Consider the following 16,905-nt stretch of genomic DNA (forward strand, 5'->3'; position numbering starts at 1 on the left):
GACATCATCCAAGTTCGGGGACCCCATGGAAACTTCTACCCACCAGGCTGCGCAGGTCCAGCCTCAGGTAGTACTCAGGTCTCTGAGCGTCTCATCTTTCCTGAGCCTAGAGATTTAAAGTCCCCTTTTGTGATGTGATGCGCGCACAGGGTCTTACACTACCTGTTGGCAAACTGAATCTAAATAAAAATAAATAGAAATAAAGCAATTATGCGTCAATTAAAAAAATGAAGTCCCCTTTCTTCTAGTTCCTGCTGAATCGGTTTAAATAAAGACGGCCTTAAGACTACAAAGAATTTAATGGAGTGGGTAATGGTGTGGGTGATGTCAATAGGAATTTGGCAGGATCTGTGAGGATAATCCGAGAGGAACAATCAGGAGTTGACAACCCTTCTTTCAGAAAGCAAAATTGCCTGGTTCTAGTTATACCAGTTGTTAGTGGCTTCCCTGCCTGTATGAAAAAAAAGAAAAAAAGAAAAAAGAAAAGAAAAGAAAAAGAACAAGAAAAAAAAAGTCACAGTAATTTCAATGGAGTTGTTTACACAAGTGGAAAAATCCGACTCCTTGATAACATGTTGCAGCTGTAAACCCCCTTAATGACACTCAAGGGCCTTCTAGTAAGAGAGAAATTTCCCCGAAACTAAGGAGAAGTTATCTGGAAACAGGTGCCCTTCCTCAGTAAGGTTATTTATGTTCATTGGGCTAATGGTTTTTGTCCAGTAATACATTTAAATTGCTTTTCATTTTACAGTCATGCTTCACTATCACATTTCAGAAAGTCACTTCCCTTCCTCTGTGCAGCCGGCAATTTCCTCAAGTGTGCGATGACAGCGCTGTCCTTTCGGAGTCATTTGAAATAGACCCGATCTCATCCATCTCAGGAGAATAGTCGCTGGCTCATAATCACAGCCCAGTGGAAAGTGCAAATGAACTCAGGCCGTCTGGTGGCTCTGTCGTCCCTCCGGTTCCCGGGAGGCCTGGTGCCAGGGCCGTGGGGCGCCTATTGATCTGGAAGGAGCCAGACATCCTGCCTCTGCCAGTGCGTGAGAAGTAGGTCCCCCACTCGGGTTTAAGAGGTGCGAGGAGGTGAGAGGAGGCGATTTGTAAACTGATGACTTATGACCGAGCCACGTCCCTGGCACAGACGTCAAGGAGAAACTGGCTCCGTGGAAATGAGCATAATCCGGCTTCTACAGCGTCGCTGCAGGTCCCTCCGTGAAACCCGCCGCTCTCGGGTGACTGGGAAAACGTGTCCTCCTAAAACTGGAAAATGTGGATCAGGCCGTGTCATGAATTCGAAGCACGTGTGATTCTATGTAAACATGTTGGGCGTAAGGGCCACCCAAGTGCTGTGTGAGCTTTATGCTTAAAAACAGGTAAAGAGAGGGGTCCCTGGGTGGTGCAGCGGTTTGGTGCCTGCCTTTGGCCCAGGGTGCGATCCTGGAGACCCGGGATCGAATCCCACGTCGGGCTCCCGGTGCATGGAGCCTGCTTCTCCCTCTGCCTGTGTCTCTGCCTCTCTCTCTCTCTCTCTCTCTCTCTCTCTGTGTGACTATCATAAATGAATAAATAATATTATAAAAAAAAACAGGTAAAGAGAGTAGAAGTGTCATTTGTCAGCTTTCATTTTGTGTCCTGGGGCCACAAGAAGGTCTTGCTTATGTGACCTGGGGGGGGGGGGGCAGGCCACCCCATGATGAGCCACTGTGGCGCGAAGATGATTTCGAGTTCAACAGCCATCAATGGGGCACCTGGGTGGCTCAGTCGGTTAGGCGTGGGAGTCTTTATTATTATTAAGATTTTGTCTATTTATTCATGAGAGAGAGAGGCAGAGACACAGGCAGAGGGAGAAGCAGGCTCCTTGCAGGGAGCCCGACGTGGGACTCGATCCTGGGACTCCAGGATCACACCCTGGGCTGAAGGCAGGTGCTAAACCGCTGCGCCACCCGGGCTGCCTGGCTTGGGAGCCTTCCGTTCAGTTCTAGGTTGTGATCTCAGGGTCTGGAGATGGGCCCTGGGCTCAGCTCAGCGGGGAGTCTGCTTAAGATCCTCTCTCCCTCTCCCCTCCCACCTCCGCCCCCCCCCCCATGCTCTTGGGCAGGTGTGCGCACTCTTTCTAAAAATGCATAAATAAATCTATAAAAAAAAAAGCACTCAAACCCTAGCCGATTTAGGACAAGCTCCTTACCTCCGCCTCAAATGCCTACAAGGAATTCAGATAGAGGACCTGCCCCAGGCAGGCAGGCAGGCACGTACGGACGGTACGACCCAGGGTGGCGGGCGGGCAGGGACCCAGCAAGGCCTAGTCCCCAAGGCCTGGGGACCCCACGGTTTCTGGGTGGCCCAGCAACCACACGTTCACCCGTGAATTGCTTCCTTTCCTCCGCAGGCCCAGGCGCCTCCCTGCTTCGCCTCAGCCCAGGATGCCGTGTCCACCTTCCCGTGCGTCCCTGGGCTTTCCCTCGGTGGGGCCTCCCCACCTGTGCGCCCGTAGATCTGACTTCCTCCTGTCAACCTGGGTCACGTGCACTGGCCTCCAGAAAGGGGACAGGACGTTCTTGCCCCCTCACCTCCTCCCACCAACGACACGCGGCCCAGGTCCCTCTCCTGCCGGATTCTCGAACTGACGGCTACGCCTGCCAACGGTGAAGTCTGGAAGGTCCATGACTGAGGCCAAGGTGAGGTGGACGTTCAAGGTCAAAAGTTTTGCCCATAAGATAAGAAGTAAAAGGGGCCCAGGGAGGGTGGCTCGGGGTGCTCGGGGTGCTGGGCTCTGAAACCTCGTGCCTGCATCAGGGCTGGGTTGGCCCGGCAGCCAGGGCCCCTCGCAGGGACAGGAGGACCATGGGGGAGGGGGGGGTTGTGCCACCTGCTCGGCTCCGTGGCCTTCCTGGGGAGCAGCGTCGGCCCGGCTGATCCCGGGGGCCGCTGCCACCGCCCGATCGCTGGGACAGTCTGTCCAAAATAGCTCCCTGGCCGAGGAGCAGGTGGCAGCGGCGGGCTAGAATGTCCCCCGAAGGCAAACTCGGGAGGGAAAAGTGCACACCCGGACCAGAAAACCATTTGTTTCTTAAAAGAAGGCATATGGAATATTGGATGTGTGGGCAGGAGTGACAGAGGAACCCAAAAAAAGGAATTCGCGCGGAGAAGTGCTCCTCTAGGCAAGCAGCAGAGATGTGGGGCGATTCCCGCCGGAACCGTGTCCTGGGGGCCGGCCCCCCGCGCCCCGTCCAATGCCGGCCCGCGGGGTGGGCTTGAGCAGGTGGCTGTCGCCCTCCTCGCGCCTGCAGCCAGGGCCCGGGCACCACGCGGCCCTCGGCAGGTGTCGCTCCGTCCGGAACCCGCTCAGGGCAAGTCAGATCTGGGGGAAGCGGGGAGAGGAAGGCGGCGGAAGGCCTTTGGCGCCCCCCATCTCATTGACAGTCTTGGGGGGGCCACAGGCAGATGTCTGATGAACTCCAAACTAAACTCTTCGAATTTCCGAGACTTTCCTGAATCCATGCATAAATTACAGCACAGTCTGCAGACCTGAGAGAGATCATCTTGCTTTTTAAAGCAGATGCTTTCGCATTTAGAAGAATTCCTATATCAAACCCTAAAAAGGGGACGGGGGTTGATTTGGCCAAAATGAGATGAAGGTTTAGTTTAAAAAGTAGATACACGGCCTTCAATACTCCCATAGGGGAGGTAATCCTGCCTGCGGTCCTGGAGAATAGGTGCTCCCCGTAGCCAAGGTCTTTTTATTTGTTTTTTTTTTTTTTTTAAGATTTGTTAATTAAGATTTAAATAAAATAAATTAAGTACTAATTTAAATAAATTAAGATAATTTATTAAGATTATTTGAGAGCGAGAGCGAGCAGGATGAGGGGGAGGTGGAGAGAGGGAGAAGCAGACTCCCCACTGAGCAGGGAGCCCGACGTGGGGCTCGATCCCGAGACCCTGAGGAGAAGGACCTGAGCCGAAGGCAGGTGCCTAACCTGCTTAACCGGCAGAGCCACCCCAGTGCCCCAGTAAAGTCCTTTTTAGTGACTGAAGCAAATAAAGTCTCACGTTCAGACCCACATTGACGTAGTGGCAAAACGTCAGAAACTGGAATCTACCCCAACAGTTCCCTCCTGCTTCAGGAATCCCCTTGGGGCAAAGGAGTTCGGGCCGTCGCCCAGGCACCAAGTCCTCAGACACTCCCAGCGGAGGGGAGGGACGGGGCACCTGATGCCGCCGGGGCGCGCGCAGGTGCCAGAGCAGGGCCCCGCCACCGCCGAAGAGCAACGCAACCCAACAGGAAAAATACCGCTCAGCGTGTGCAGGAGCGGGACAGAGGCTGAGGAAAGAACAGGGGCAAAGAGGGGAAGGAGGAGGTCAGAGGGTCACTCTCGCAGCCCATCAGATCTACCTCTAGCTCAAGGCCAGACTCGGAAGCCGGGTTGCTTGACCTTACACTTCCCACATTCCCAGCTGCGCCCAGGCTCGGGTATCCACCTGCCCCGCGGCCGTGGGGTCAACCCAGCTGGGTGTCCCAGGTCTCAGGACACACCTCAAGGAAATGCACTTCCTCGTGGATCTTCTCCAAAGACTTTTTTTAAAAGGTTTTATTTATTTATTCATGAGACACAGAGAGACAGAGAGACGCAGAGACCTAGGCAGAGGGAGAAGCAGGCTCCCCGTGGGGATCCTGATGCAGGACTCGATCCCAGGACCCTGGGATCACGCCCTGAGCCGAAGGCAGACGCTCAACCACTGAGCCACCCAGGCGTCCCTTCCCCAAACACTGTTGGCTCATTTTTGTCATTCTCAGAGATCTGTGGCCTTGTCTTAGCAGTGATTTTTGTGCCAAGATCTCTTCTAGGAGAAAGGGCTTTGAAAAAAAATTTTTTTAAGTAAGACAGTAACACATTCCCATTTTTAAAGTCTCCGAAAAATGCAGATTATCAAGTCTCCCATGAATTTATATGTGGCTTCTTCCTGACAGCCCTTGATTTCCATGCCCAACCTCATCTGTAGCGCATTTCAAGTGAAGAACGACGCTATCTGTAACGCCCACCAGGCTGCCGCCACCCCACTGGACTGGACTCTACACGGCGGGAGACTGTCCTGTTGGTACCTAGCACGTCCCCGAGAGCAGCCGTCCGCCGCGGCTCCGCTGAGTGATTAGATTGTTACAGGGGCAGGACATAATTTAATGAACAGGAGGTGTGGCTAACAAAAAACTCTTCCGGAGCCCCAGCAAAAGAGGTGAAATAATTTTCATGGGCTTTGAACAGAGCACTGTTTTTAAGCAATTTTATTCTAACAATACACCTCTGATTTGGGTTGATACACGGTAACAGTTTTAATGCGTCAGTGTGTTAAATCCCTCATATTCCATTTATGAAGAGGGCTTCGATTTTCGAGGACTTGTGCAGAATATTGCTCTTTTATTTCTAAAACAGTTATGAACACCTAATCTGAGATACAATATGGGAGAAGGGAAGATTTAAAATTATAAAACGTCATCTGAATTTCTCCAGGATTTATCTCAAGGATTATATAGATCTTGGAGGGAAGGTTTTAAATTGTACCAATATTGCTTTGCTATTAAGTGTATTTCTAACATATGCTTCAAATTAGATGGCAAATTACCTTATCTTTTGCATCTACTGAGTACATTTCGACTGTTTATATATATTTTCAATACTTCCATGCTTGCTTCTGGAAGCATGAATTATAGTATCTGTTCAATGTGCCTTTCCCAAGCACCACACACACGATGCCCAATAGTAGAAAAGACCAGGAAACACAGTCCTTCTGCCGCAGCACGTTTCTTGGAGATCTTTCCATGCTGGCCTTAAAACCGTTTGGACTTTTAGACATGGAACTTGAAAGACCTATTTCCATGAACTTGCCCTCTTCCCCTTTCCTCCTCCATCCTTCTCAAGAATCTTCCAATCCTCACGTTTTTCTTTTCTGACTCTCCAACACTCAACCTGGAGACAAAATGACCTTTTGTGAAATTCCCTAGGGCGAGGGACCTCCAAGTGGGGTGAGCCTTAACGTAGGAATGATCATTTTCTCTCTTCCAGGAGGGATTTCATTTTATGCTTTAATTTCTGGCCTGTTGACCTAGGATTTCAGATTTGGCCACCTACCTTCCAGAGCTCATCTAAAATTTGGCCTCTGCTGCTCCTCCACAACAAGGTATCCCTCCTGCGAGTCTGCGAGAGGAGGGCATACGTCACTGGAGGGAAGAGTGCAGAGGACGTACAAGTTCATGGAAGTTTTACATAAAACTATACAAGTTTTAGCCCTTGCACCTTTTTAGTCTGGAAGAAAAGATCATAGAGCGCAAGACCAAAAATAAAGACGTGCCAAGAAAAGAGTCTCTCTGATGATTTCTAGAAAACTGTGGATCGAGAAAGGTAAGTAGAGCTATCCGACGTGGACAGCGTAACCCAACCGCAGATGATCTTCACTCCAGCACGACTCTTCCTGTGGCTCACGGACTCCTTTGGCTTCGGGCAGGAAACAAACGTATTTTTGGAATCGTGAAGAGGCGATACATTAAAAAAAGAAAACTGTGCATACCAAAATATTTGTTTTTAAAGGCTGTATCCGAAGTATTTATACACGAAGTCACACTTCTGGGATATGCAGAGCTAGGGCTGGGAGACGAGATGAAGGAAAATGGGTGAGATACAAATGAAACTGGAACCGAGAAAATGTTGCTATTTGTTGGAGCTGGGAGATGGGTCTGGGAGGGCCCAATACGCTGGCCTCTTACCTTTGCACATATTTGAGAGTTTCCATACTTCCAAAAGGTGAAAAGTTTTCTGAAAAATTATAATTAACAATGTTATGTTCTTTCAGTATGGAATGGAGGCAGCGCTATCCGTCTTGGCTCACTTGTTGATAACCACTTCATTTTGCCTTGCAAGAGACTTTCTGTTCTACCCCAAAGGACAGATGTAACTGTCGAATACACGGAGAGCCATAAAACCACACATCTGTATAATCTGTCATCTTTTGTTCCAGTAGAACTTATATCCCTTGGTTGGAGCTCCCGTCTCCACGTTTTATTCTCAGTAATTCAAAAAAGTGTGCTGGAGGGGCGCCTGGGTGGCTCAGAGGTTGAGCGTCTGCCTTCGGCTCAGGGCGTGATCCCGGGGTCCTGGGATCGAGTCCCGCATTGGGTTCCTTGTGGGGAGCCTGCTTCTCCCTCTGCCTAGGTCTCTCATGAATAAATAAAATCCTAGAAAAAAAAAAGTGTGCTGGAGTACTAGACCATGTAATTCATCAGGCAGGCTAATTTTATGGAAAAATCCTACAGCGCTACATAGGTAAGTGTTGAGTTACCTGATGTGAATTTAACATATTCTGAATTTTCTACATCATCCTATCTCCTGATAGAGCTTACTCCTAATGCATCAGACCCTTATGGGTTTATCCGAAAGAGGAACCTAGCCATACTTAGGGTCTCTTTTGACTATACCTAAATATATCAACCTTTGAGTTGGAATAAAAATTAGAAAATCAACAGTGTCTCACTTAATGAGCGTTTCCCAGACAGGCCCTATGCCAACATTTTCATATGCATTTCCTTTTCATCCTAGCAGAAGTGTGAGGAGGTATTATCACCACCATCATCTAGTAAGTGAAGCAGAGTTCAGGGAGGTTGAAAAACCCAATGATAAATGGGTGGAACCAGATTTCAAAGCCCAATCTGCCTGAACGGAAAGCCCGGGATAGGACTACTCTATTTAGATGTGTGTGCGCTTTTCTGAAGGATTAAAAAAGAAACATATCCAAGGTTCTAAGGTTCACGACATTGTATTCAGCAACACTGAGGTCTGAATTTATATTTTAGGTTATAGGCTTCAGTGATATCACTGCCACAGTTTGATTACAGTTCGGGGAAAGTCGGCACGTTCAGATCACACTTTTGCCAGGAGGCGACTGTCAGGCAAACAGTTTGGGGGAGACCATCACTTGACATTCTGAAACAGCTGAAATACCTTTTTGTTCAAGTATCTTCCCTGCTGGTTTTCGTACATGGGGTCGACTGCAGGCACTTCCTGTATGGCCAGGAGTGTGAGCGAAAGAAATATATTTGAATAATTTCTTTAAAATATTTCAAATTTTTATTAAATATTTTTATTCAGTTTTAAGATCACAGTTAAAGTACTTTAGCATGTTATACACATGAGTTACATGTGCAATTTTTAGAAATATCAAATTAAGTATAAGATTTTGAAGAAAGAAATTATATAAATGTGTATATTGACTTTTACTACACATACATCTAAGAAAGCAATAATTCTGTTGTACCATTAAGTGGAAATCATTTATTACATGGCATGTTTACACCAACTCTAAAGAGAACCAAGCCAATTTCTGAAAGCAAAAAAAAAATAAAAATAAAAATAAAAATAAAAAATAAAAAATGAGCGATTCAGTCATGCTGAAACTGTCAACAGACTTAAGACCTGGCGGTCAAATGAAGCTATGGTTAATTTAGGACATGGAAGTAAGCAATTCAAACCTATGAGAAAAGTTCATAATCTGGTACATGGAATCTCAGGTGGTTTTTATTCTTTTTTGGACAAATTCCTGAGAGCAAGAGACTTGTTTAGTGCTAATGAAGTGAGAAGAACGCTGCTGAGCATGTGCTGAGCTCCAGGTCACACACCCGCCCCCCCCCCCCCCAACCCGGGTTCTGCTGCTCTTACGGCCAGGCACTAACGTGAGGTGTCAGGGGACACGGGCCAGCCCCGGGGGGCCGCAGAGGGGCAGCGGTGTTAGTTCGCGACACACACGTGCCTCTGTGATTCAGGTTAGAGCCTGTGAGGTATGATTGGCGGTGCGGGTGGGAGGGTTTGGAGGCGTTGAATTAGGTCCTTGTTACTCAGTAACCAGTTCTGGCCCAAGTTAGCGGGCGATCTTTGGAAGGAGTAGGAATTTTCACGATAACTAGTTCTGCGCACAGATCGATCTGAGGGCAGGATCGGTTTGGGCCACCGACGGCGACAAGCACACCGTGGCCAGGGAACGTAATACAAGGTTTCCTCTTCCAATTTATTAGCATAAATCCTACCGCCACAGAGAAAATTTGGCCAGCAGAGGAAACCACCTTTTTTTGTGTGCGAAGAAAAAAAAGTAGACTTCTATTCTTTAAGGAGAGCCTAGCACAAACAGATGGAGGTGTATCAGGGGAGTCCGATCTATTTGTCTTGTTATTCACTATTTTGTCACTTCTTTCATCTGAAGTGTAAGGAAAAGAGTGTCCCCCGTGAAAAGGACAAGGTGATTTAATATGGAGTATAATAAACTCAGCGATCACTTCCAAACTAAAGCAGAGCAGTCCATCAAACCCTGAATACTTCACCAGACGGAGCTGGTAAGATACACTGAACAACTGTTTCTTATATTATAAGTATGATGTTAGTCTAAATAAGATAACTTTTAAAAATCCCAAAACTCAAATAAAAACAAACTCCAAATCTAGTTCTTTGGGAATGCTCGTATAAATAAAAGCCACATCTAATTAACAATTAGTACACTCTTTATAAGGTGCAAAACAAGGTCCTATGTGGGGAGAGCTAAATTTTCATTCCCACCTAGCGGTCGCTCGGAATACTTCGGAGGCCGGACGCAGTAAGACATTTGCTTCTCCTGCCCATTCTCCGCAATACGTCGCTCTCTCTGGGGGAGGCGGTGTGTGAAGTCCGAACACTGCAGGGGGCGACAATGGCACTGAAGGCAGAGGCAGAACGGGCGAAGCTGGGCGACAGGACTTACTGACGTGGAGCTTGGAAAGCCGAGGTAGCCCGTTACCATTGGCCTGATGTGAGGGGCTCTGGGGAGCAGCGCAATCACGGGGGGAGGCTCCTCCACAGCATCGCGGGGACACCCGGGCTCCCCGGTGACACAGGGTGGTTCTGGGCCCCGCACAGCTTCCTTCCGAGGTCTCCCCGGCGAGGCGCTCCTCCTGTGCCGCGTGGACGCCGGCCTCCTGCCCCGGCTGCTGGTCTCCAGACGCGGGGGCTTCATACAGTAGTTCGGCAGGCAGCGTGGTCCCCACTGCTTCACATTAATGCCAGACGCCAAGCTGGGAACAGAGTTATCTGATACCCCCCCACCCCTTCCCTCCCCCCAAACCGTATCCACCAAACAGGTCATTCCGTTTCCAGCTTACTCCTGGTTCTGTATCAATGTGTAATTTGCTTGAGATTTTACAGAGGTGCAAACTTTTCCGTACGATGAGCCAAAGACTGCAGAGTGCAAACAAAATTTTCTGGGACTTAGGCGGAGTAGCATCTGACTTGGTAAGAAAGTGACGGGGCATAAACGGGTTGGAATATAAATAACCAGACCAGTTCAGATGCTCCTTTTCTTTCGGAGTGTTCCACCACTTTTTTTTTTTTTCTCCAGCAGTTTTAATGGCAGAAACTAGAATGAGTGATAATGTGGGAATGATTTCAGCATGGCTTCGAGATGGCATTGGTAGAAAGCTCATCTGATAGAATTAAATGAACGTAGTTCTGGTATTTGTGGGGGAAAAAGACTGTCAAGAGTTACAACAGTATGATTTATCCTCATAAAAGGGCTTTGATGCATTACACTTTTATCTAAAATCTGGGAACTAACCTAATCCGGGGATAAGAACCTGTGTCGTCAGTGTGGCTGTGGGACATTTTTCCTTTTCCTGATCTCGTTACAGTTATCCAAACAAATAAAAACTTAAGAAGGATGTCTTACAGTATTTTTTTCTTTCACTCAGCTTTTTAGAGCTGCAGCTTCAGTTACTATAATATACTCTACACACTTCAAAATTACATAGGAAAATACCCAGAATAACTAAATAAATAAAAGGCTAAAGAAAACTGGAACAGTACTGCGTCTCCATCTGAGACTAAATCATCCACTTCGGCATCACAGAGAAGGGCTAGGACAATTTTTTTCAAAAGATTTATATACAGGTTTGAATCCAGAAATTAAGGTTAAAAGCATAAATATTGATAATTTCAACTAGTTTCAGAATGGTTTTTCAGAAAGATATGATACAACAATTTAGAATAAAACAAAGCAGAAGAGCATCATATTTTGGTTTGCTTGAGATATACATAAGGTGCAACAACTTTTTGAGGATGCTTGTGGGACAAATGTTAGTGTCGATGGTATTTGCTGGCAGATTAAGGTACACACCATAGCAATACGATTTTCCAAGATATAAAAGAATGAGAGAAATGAAGTGAAAATGATAGATGGGAGGGGGGTACTACATGTTGGTCTGAAATATTTGTGCTAACAAACGTTGTTACCTGAAAATACCAACACCCTTCTCCAGCGGATTCAGGGCATGAGAAAAGCACTATTATTGAAATCAAGACTTCACTCAGAGAAACAACAAGGCGAGTGTCTAAAGGACTATAAAGCTTTGCAGGATTTCTGCTACTCTCAGTGCCTAACCGCTTAAAAATTAAGCATTTCTACAAAAAGTTTTTTTTTTTTTTAAAGTATCTGAAAACAGTCATATCCAGTAGATTGCCCTCCCACCCCACCCCTGCCTAAGGGAAAAGCCACTGAGGTTTAGGAAAAGCAGATCAAGTAAGATATTAATCACATAGAAAAAAGTAATCTTTTGTTTTGCTTCTTTTTAAAAAAGGTCCCATGAATATACAGCAATCTCTTAAGGAAATCTAGTGAAATGTAATTGGAGGACTGAAGGAGGGTGCTCTGGCAAAAATAGATCTATTCTAACGTGTTCTATAGAATAACAAGTTAGTACCATTGTCAAGGTGCATGTTCTGCACCAAACAATTTTTGTTGTTGGTTTCTTTTTTTTTTTTTTTTTGGATTTTTAGCTAATTATAATTTTTAAATCACTGCTAGCAAGTGGTCCAAAAACTCCAACAGCCACCAACAATGGGACCCAGCAATTTTCAAACATTCACTTTGTGTTTTGAAATTTAGAAAATATTAATAAAACAGCATCATAGTAAAAATATTATGCTAAAATCTGGGGCTGCTCACCTGATTTATTTCTACGTGAATAGGGTTAAGCTCTAACCTGACTAACCTAGCTTACTAATTCCTTCTTCCTCCATGCTCACAATGATTATGCATTTTTGAGGACACCATTCCAATAATGCTCTGCTGCCCTCTTCACCTGCTTTGAAGGAAAAAAAAAAAAACCCAAACACAAACCAAACAAATCCCTATATTCTTTTTCAATTCTGTTAGTATGTTGTACATATTTTCCAGCACCGAAACTGAAGTAATATCTACAACTATGAAAAGCTAAACCTAGTCAGTACTAATAGAGTCATTTTCTGTATGGCTATTAGGTCAAATTACGATTAGAAAAAAAAAATCATCATTACAATTGAGTCAAGTATAAATAAGAAAGCTAGATAAAACCTTGTAAACTGTCACCATTTAGAGATCTAATTCAAAAGCTTCAAACTCGAACTAACGCTATCAAAATTCCGCCAGTTTGAAAACCAATAAAAATTATTGCTGGAATCCAATAATTAAAATTTGGTAGTTTGTGCTGTGATGCAAGAGTGGGGATACACTTTGTGCTATGGAACAAATACCCTGTAAAATCGGTAGCCTCCGACTAATTTTGATTTATCACTTTGCATGTGTTGCTAGGAAACAAGACACTGTGAATGTCAGGTGGTTAAGTCAGTATGTCCAATGTTCTAATAAGCCAGGTAATCCACTTGGCACTGGCATCCGTATGGTTGGTTTTATGTTCAAAAGCAACAAAACACAAAAAGGAAACAAACTTGCAGGTGGCTCTATGACTAAGACTCCCACCCTGGTCAAGCATACCTCCCTCAGCATTTATTCAATACCTCCTTAACAACACAAACTCAAAAATGGCTCTCAAAACCTGCAATGCCAATCAGGCTGTGCATAGCAGTTGCTACCCGTCCAGTCTGTCTGGGAAGGATGGAAAAGGTCTGTAGCTCAAAGTCCACATGAAGTGAGTGTCTTCAATGTGTTCAGAATAGTGAAGTAATACTAAGGTCACTTCTGAATAATATTTTTCTTTTTTTTTTTTTTTTGTTTGTATGAACGATCCATCGGTCACTGAGACCCCTGTGTAAAAATAAAAGAATCCTCAAGGCATGAAAACATCAGTAATCTGTAATCTGCAGGACTCTTCCCCTGTCTGGGAAAATATTTGCCACAATTAGCCCCAAGCAAATTCTTGGTCACTCGAGGCTAAGAAAAAAATTCAGCTTGTAAGAATTCTAATTTTCTCTCTCTCTCTCTCTCTCTCTCTCTGTCTTTGCCAGCAAACTACCACTCTGGTGGCAAATATAAAAGTGCAGAATATATGGACCACGAGGCCGAGCATACACCGCTAACAATGGTACATCTGCCTGCCCGTGCTGCTTGGGAGTCTCTGGAACAGGCCTTTTAATATTATTCTACAATATAAATGTAGGTATAACCTATTATATAAACCATCTTAGAACTTAAATCTCCATGTACAAAAAAGACTAAGAATATCTAATAATAACTAGTGCAGTGCGTCAGTTTTTGTTTTTGTTTTTTTTTGTTTTTTGTTTTTGTTTTGAAAGAATAACTAGGTAATATACGAAACTAGTTTCACACTCTCTGGTTGGTAAAAGAGATGCTGGATGAGCTACAGTAAAGGCAGCCTTTTACCAAGTTACCACCTATTACCGTCAAAAGCCTTCAATAGAAAGCAAAGCTCCAGGTTCATTCTGTTTCTGCTCATTATCAGACAGATAACATCACCCTCCAAGACTCTGGGTTCCAAAAGAACAAACTGGCCCAGGATGCTAACTTCTGCTTCAAGTGAATCTGGGCCGTGTAGGGCAACAAGCACTTGTTTGCAGTCTATATTTTCCACCATCTGGACTCACTAGCATCCCTCGGTAAAGACAAGGCTAGGGTAGTAGGTAAAGCACAATGTTTTACAATTAAAGGGCGCTTCACTGGTCAGCGCAGGATATAAGTACAGGAGCCTGTGGCATTTCTTTTGGCTGTCCGTCATGGGTGAGCGGAGTCGACCTCTGACCTCTGCAAAACAAGAAGGGAGGAAGAGAAGTCACCCACTTAGAGTATGTTACCAGAAATAGGAGAGGGCGATGAGCAACCAATAAAAGCTTTCCAGTATCATTAATCACTAATGCTGACTTGTTACTTAGGCTCTTTCACCTTTCTCTTCTTAGAGCTCTTTCTTTTTTGAACATTTCTTATCTCGGTTTCCCCTCACAAGACTCAAGGCATAGGATGCCCTAAAACAAGTACCTCCATTTTGCAGAGGTGAAACCTGAAGCACCACCAGATTTGGGGCGACTCCCTAAGAAGTGGGAAACTTTCAATTGGCGGCCATGATTCTAAGACAACAGTCTTCCTCTTGATCCACTGATATTTAAATATGACTCATTCCCTTCCCTGAGCTGCCCAAGAGGAAAACTCTCCTATACTCATTGGTGACCTCCAGGCTCATTTCCCAAGGTATATGATAATAAACTCAATTTAAAACTGAAGGCCAATTAAAGCGATGGCCCCGGAGACTAGAGTTTGTGTTTGTGACTCTAACACAAGTGAGGGAAGAGACGACAGCAAAGTCCCATGGGCACACAGAGAGCAAATGCACGGGGGAAAAGGCAAGCAGGGACTTCAGGGTGTGAGAAAACCCGGGTGACTTGGGCCAAATCAACACACGTGGAGAGAGAACCCCAGACACGACTAGAAAATTCATAGAAATACCCATCATTTGGATTGGAACTACACCAAACTGATTTTAAATTCGGCTTTTGTTGAATGAGTAGGAACAAACTGACTTCACAGTTACGAGGAAACCCTTCAAATTCTTGGTAATTTCTACAGAGCTTCTCCTTCTAAAAAAGATAGGATGGGGCACTTCCTGGACTTTTCCCAACAGGCCCACCAAAGACCAGGCACCGTGCACTCGCTGCCCTGGCCTGCAATGGTCTGCACGGGACTGGCTGGAAATCTGGGATGCAGCAGCCAGGCTTCCGGGGGCTTGACCTTTTCAACACAGTATCTTTCTTCAGATTACGGAGAACAAAAGGAGCTATTTAAAAACTGAAATATCTTCTTCATAATTATACGCAAGAAAGATCTCTTGAGGCACACACACAAACAGTGTAGATACATTACAACATTTGGAGATTTCAGAATCCAATAATCACTTAGCCCGAGATATTAGGATTTTAGAAAAACAAAACATGTGTTATAATCAAACCTCTGGATTAATCTGTTCATTCATGTGGGGATGCTGTAAGCACCAACTGTTCAATATGTTCAACTCTTTGTTCAAGAAAGATGAAATTAAAATGTGATTTTCTTTTCTACCTTTAAGATTGAATATGTAACAATATTACAAAAGCTAAAAGAATTTTAATAAGTATTGAAAAAGGAAACCTAAGAAGAAAAAAGAAAAGTGAAAGATGAAGACTACAGTATACATAAAAGAGCCAACAGGGGCAGAGAGAAACTGGGGTGAAAGCCCAGCTGAGTCCAAGAAAAACAGCAAAGGAGGTGGGAGCCCGACGTGGCTACAGCTAAGTGATGGCTACAGGTCCCGGTGTAAGCAGCGGCGAGATTCTTCATGACTTCCTAGGACGTGACAGATGCCTGCTTAAGCAGTGGGCTGGAGAAAAGGCAGACGCTGGAGTTCAAGGACCCTAGTTCAAATCTTAACTCGGTTTGCTGTGCATTCTTGGCAAATTAATCATCTGCAACATCATTAAAAAGGGATCAAAAAGACCCACCTGGCAGGGCTGATTTTAGGACTAAATTTAATGAGCTTTCCCCTTCTGAAATTTCTAGTAAATAGATAGGCTCTCAACGAAGGTTTGTTCCAACTTCCTATTTCCCTGCATTTTGCAAAACGGCCTTTCTACGTTGGATTTCTGAACCTAAGGTTAAGATTTCTCACGACAAGAATGCAGGTAATACATTTCTGCCCCCAGGGCAGCCCGGGTGGCTCTGCGGTTTGGCGCCACTTTCAGCCCAGGGTGTGATCCTGGGGACCTGAGATCACGTCGGGCTCCCGGCATGGAGCCTGCTTCTCCCTCTGCCTGTGTCTCTGCCTCTCTCTCTATCTCTCATGAATAAATAAATAAAATCTTAAAAAAAAAAAATTCTCCCCCCAACTCTGCTGATCACCCTCTAGGTGATGCCTAAGCAGTAATGAATGGATGTGCAACCCAGTTAAAATTACATTAAGTCTGTTGGTAGATGGCATCTGGTAACTGCTTTAACAGGTAAGGACTAAAATTACAACTAAGATTCTTCAGAGGGGCATCTGTTTTTCTAGGTATTAAGAACACAGGCCATCTGTGTGATTGATAGATTCTAGTATGTAATACTGTTCTTTCTCAAGGGCGGTTTCGAGGAAAAGAATCTTTCTTCACACGATTTTCTCTATGCCTGCTAGTGAACTTAGGTGGTCATACTTCGAGAATACCTCATTTACTCATCTACTCATTCCTTTGTTTGCTCATCCACTGGTGTAACCGACAGAGCTAAGGAAGCTGGGGACATGAGGATTAAAACCAGGGCTCTGCTTTCAAAATACACTGGAAAGAGACAGATGTGTTGATGAATAATTACAACCCAGTGCGGCAGTTGGTCTTGGAGAGTGTGCACAGACGGTGTGCAGGGACTTTAGGAGGAGGGCCGAGAGATGAAAGCAGGACTAGATATGGAAGGAGGGGCGGGGCAGCAGTTTGTCCGAGAGGGAGATGTACAAAGGCAAGAACCTGGCTTATCTAGGTGGCAGCAAGCGATTCCATGCAACTGCAGGGTGGTGAGGATGGGGTGGTGGAGAGGAGAGTAGAAAGATTTGCTCAGGCTTCCTGCTGTTGCAAGCCTGAAGTCACGGAGGGTTGCTTAACAGAGCCAGGGTGTGAC

General features: G+C 45.4%; 1 protein-coding gene across 6 annotated transcripts in view; it reads right to left on the reverse strand.

The window, feature by feature from the left end:
• Nucleotides 1-12,180: 12,180 nt before the first annotated feature.
• BBX (BBX high mobility group box domain containing) overlaps nucleotides 12,181-16,905 on the reverse strand; it is a 268,615-nt gene continuing 263,890 nt past the window's right edge. For all 6 annotated transcript variants that reach the window (XM_055316272.1, XM_055316271.1, XM_055316267.1 and 3 more), the window contains one exon: nucleotides 12,181-14,037. In XM_055316272.1, the coding sequence (XP_055172247.1) occupies nucleotides 13,950-14,037 (88 nt within the window). In that variant the 3' untranslated portion in view covers nucleotides 12,181-13,949. The remainder of the gene's footprint in view (nucleotides 14,038-16,905) is intronic.

Source organism: Nyctereutes procyonoides, unplaced genomic scaffold, assembly GCF_905146905.1.
Source record: "Nyctereutes procyonoides isolate TBG_1078 unplaced genomic scaffold, NYPRO_anot_genome, whole genome shotgun sequence".
NCBI classification, from domain to species: domain Eukaryota; kingdom Metazoa; phylum Chordata; class Mammalia; order Carnivora; family Canidae; genus Nyctereutes; species Nyctereutes procyonoides.